The 2,500-nt window shown below is 40.2% G+C and overlaps 1 protein-coding gene across 1 annotated transcript in view; it reads left to right on the top strand.

Annotated features, from left to right (window-relative positions):
• LOC107282894 (homeobox protein Meis1) overlaps positions 1–2,500 on the top strand; it is a 78,767-nt gene that overhangs the window by 945 nt on the left and 75,322 nt on the right. The window contains exon 2 of the mRNA XM_015810732.1: positions 944–1,170. Coding sequence (XP_015666218.1) covers positions 944–1,170 — 227 coding nt within the window. The remainder of the gene's footprint in view (positions 1–943; positions 1,171–2,500) is intronic.

Here is a 2,500-nt window from a genome sequence, read left to right as displayed (position 1 = left end):
CACTCGGCTTCTGCTACTAATGGAGGAAAAGTATTTTAAGTTTAATTTCCCCCGCAGCAAAAGCAAAGGCAGTAGGCAAATGAGACGGTGCTGTATAGCACGTTAAATAAAATACACTGCCTCTTGCTGAAGAAAATACATGGCCCTTAGAACTGTCCCAAATGTATTTGAAGTCTGATATTTGTGCATGTGACTTCTCAACAATGGGAAAATTAAATTGAAAACAGGGCTACTTTCCAACTATTCTGTTTATTAATTATACAAAAATCCCCAAGCAAACACCCATCCTAACTGTAGTTTTCTTATCCTTTTCTCCCAGAAGACTAGAAAGGGAAGAACCTCCAAGAAATTTCCCTGAAGAGTCATTCTAAATGGAGCTTTCTATTTTTGTGCACCATACCTTTAGAGTGTCTTTGCAACATCAGGGAAGGCCTTCTCCACTTGGGGCTGTTTGCATGCACCACTGATGCCCACAGGGGAACCTCTTAAAAATAAAGGACTATCTTAATGCACGTGTTAATAATAGGTGTCCTCAGTTTAACTTCTGCTGGGGAAGCCCACTGAAAGAGGCAGCTTTTCAGCATGCATTTATGATGAATTGGACTCTAAAGCAGCTAGTTTACTACCCTTCTGTTAACTTTTTCCTTCCCACAAGATTGTTGTGCCAGGATCCCAGAAAGGACATACTTACGATGGCCTACTGGAAAATTAATATCTATATATTAAAAAAAGAGGGGGGAGTGAAAACCCTCACACTTAAAGCCAGGCCTTTTCCTGTCATCTGATTTGGTGCCATCTCCCCTAACTTACAAGCCATTCTTCCCAACTCCAACTCCCTGGCACACAAAGTTGCTTTCCTCTCTTCTCCCCACCCCTGCATAAACTACACTTCAGACCGGCCTTCCTTTTGACCCTTTTTCTTTCCCTCCTGTTTATTATGCAGTACGACGATTTACCCCATTACGGTGGGATGGATGGAGTGGGGATTCCGAGCACCATGTATGGGGACCCCCATGCCGCCAGATCCATGCAGCCTGTCCACCACCTGAACCATGGTCCTCCGCTTCACTCCCATCAATACCCGCACACAGCTCACACCAACGCCATGCCCCCCAGCATGGGTTCCTCTGTCAATGACGCTTTAAAGAGAGATAAAGATGCAATTTATGGGTAGGTACGGCTAGCATCAGTTTTATTCTCCAGAAAATGTGCTGCTTCCCCCCTGGTTCTTTTTTTTTCTCCCTCCCCACCCTTACCCACTGCAGAGCCTAGTCTCAAAGTAGGAAAGCTGTAGAATTGGGAGGGGGGAAATGTGCCCTGGTTGGATTCCTTTACTGTGATGCTCTGCTCTTGCTAACTTCTGTTGGACTTCAAATAAAAAATTCCCCACTGAAAGAAATTAATTGTTTTGGAAAGAAAATGCATGTGTCACTTTGCAAAATTTAGAATGCCTCCCCTCCCTCTAAGATCTGAGAAGCATTGTGCAGAAAGAAAGACCCTTCTCCCCATTTATTTTTTAGGAACTTCAATATGTGTGTGGGAGGAGGGATTGAAATTGTCCTTTAGTTGTTTTGGTTACAACTTTTTACAATAAGCTGCAAAGTCTTGTGAAAAGTGGAGAGAGAGAGAGAAAGAAAAGAAACAGAAAGAAAGAAAGAGAATGAAAGAAAGGAAAGAAAAAGAAAGAGAGAGACAGAGAGAGAAAGAAAGAAAGAAAGAAAGAAAGAAAGAAAGAAAGAAAGAAAGAAAGAAAGAGAAAGAAAGAAAGAAAGACTTTATGGCATAAAATAAATAAAAATAGAAGTTTTTCTGAAAGTAGATTTTAAGAAGTATTAAGAAATACGTATTCATTTATTCATTAAATTTATACAGAAATAGGGTATGTTTTATTTTCTTCTTCCTATACTAAGGCTTCTAGAGTTTTTAAAGAACAACTTGACAGCTTCCTTTAAATTCAAATTTAAAAGGGGATGTTCAGGATTAATTGCAGAATTCCTCCTCCCCCCCCCCCCCCACACTGAGTTTAGATAAGGTTTGGAGTTTCTCTGCCGGATTTTTTTTAAAAAAGATTTTTTTTTTAAAGTATGCAGCTTGATTTATTCCTCCAGTATAACTTCAGATGAATTTGCCTTTTGCAGCCACCACTGCTATTTGCGGGGGAATCTGAAGAAATGCTGCATATTTAACTATCATACTTTAAAACCCTTTGCGTTGCGGGTTACTTTCAGTTCTGCAGCCCCAAGGAGGTTAGAAGGGAAGGTGAATGGGAAAATTTGCAGATGAAAGGACCTATGATGTTGATTTGGTGAATAACTTATTAACATGTTAAAAATGAAGTTTAAAATGTGAAAAGCCACGAGTTCCGCAATGCACTTTCCTATGCTCCATTCCATAATAATTGTGCCTTATTACCTTACTGAGTTTGTGAAGGAAAAGCATAATCTCCTGATCCAACGGGGAGGAAGAGCTGATGATCCACATATAAACAGTTCAAATTCCT

This window comes from Protobothrops mucrosquamatus, unplaced genomic scaffold, assembly GCF_001527695.2.
Source record: "Protobothrops mucrosquamatus isolate PMUCROS unplaced genomic scaffold, P.Mucros_1.0 scaffold15, whole genome shotgun sequence".
NCBI classification, from domain to species: domain Eukaryota; kingdom Metazoa; phylum Chordata; class Lepidosauria; order Squamata; family Viperidae; genus Protobothrops; species Protobothrops mucrosquamatus.
The sequence above is the reverse complement of the archived record's forward strand: the minus strand, read 5'-3'. Positions and strand labels throughout refer to the sequence as shown.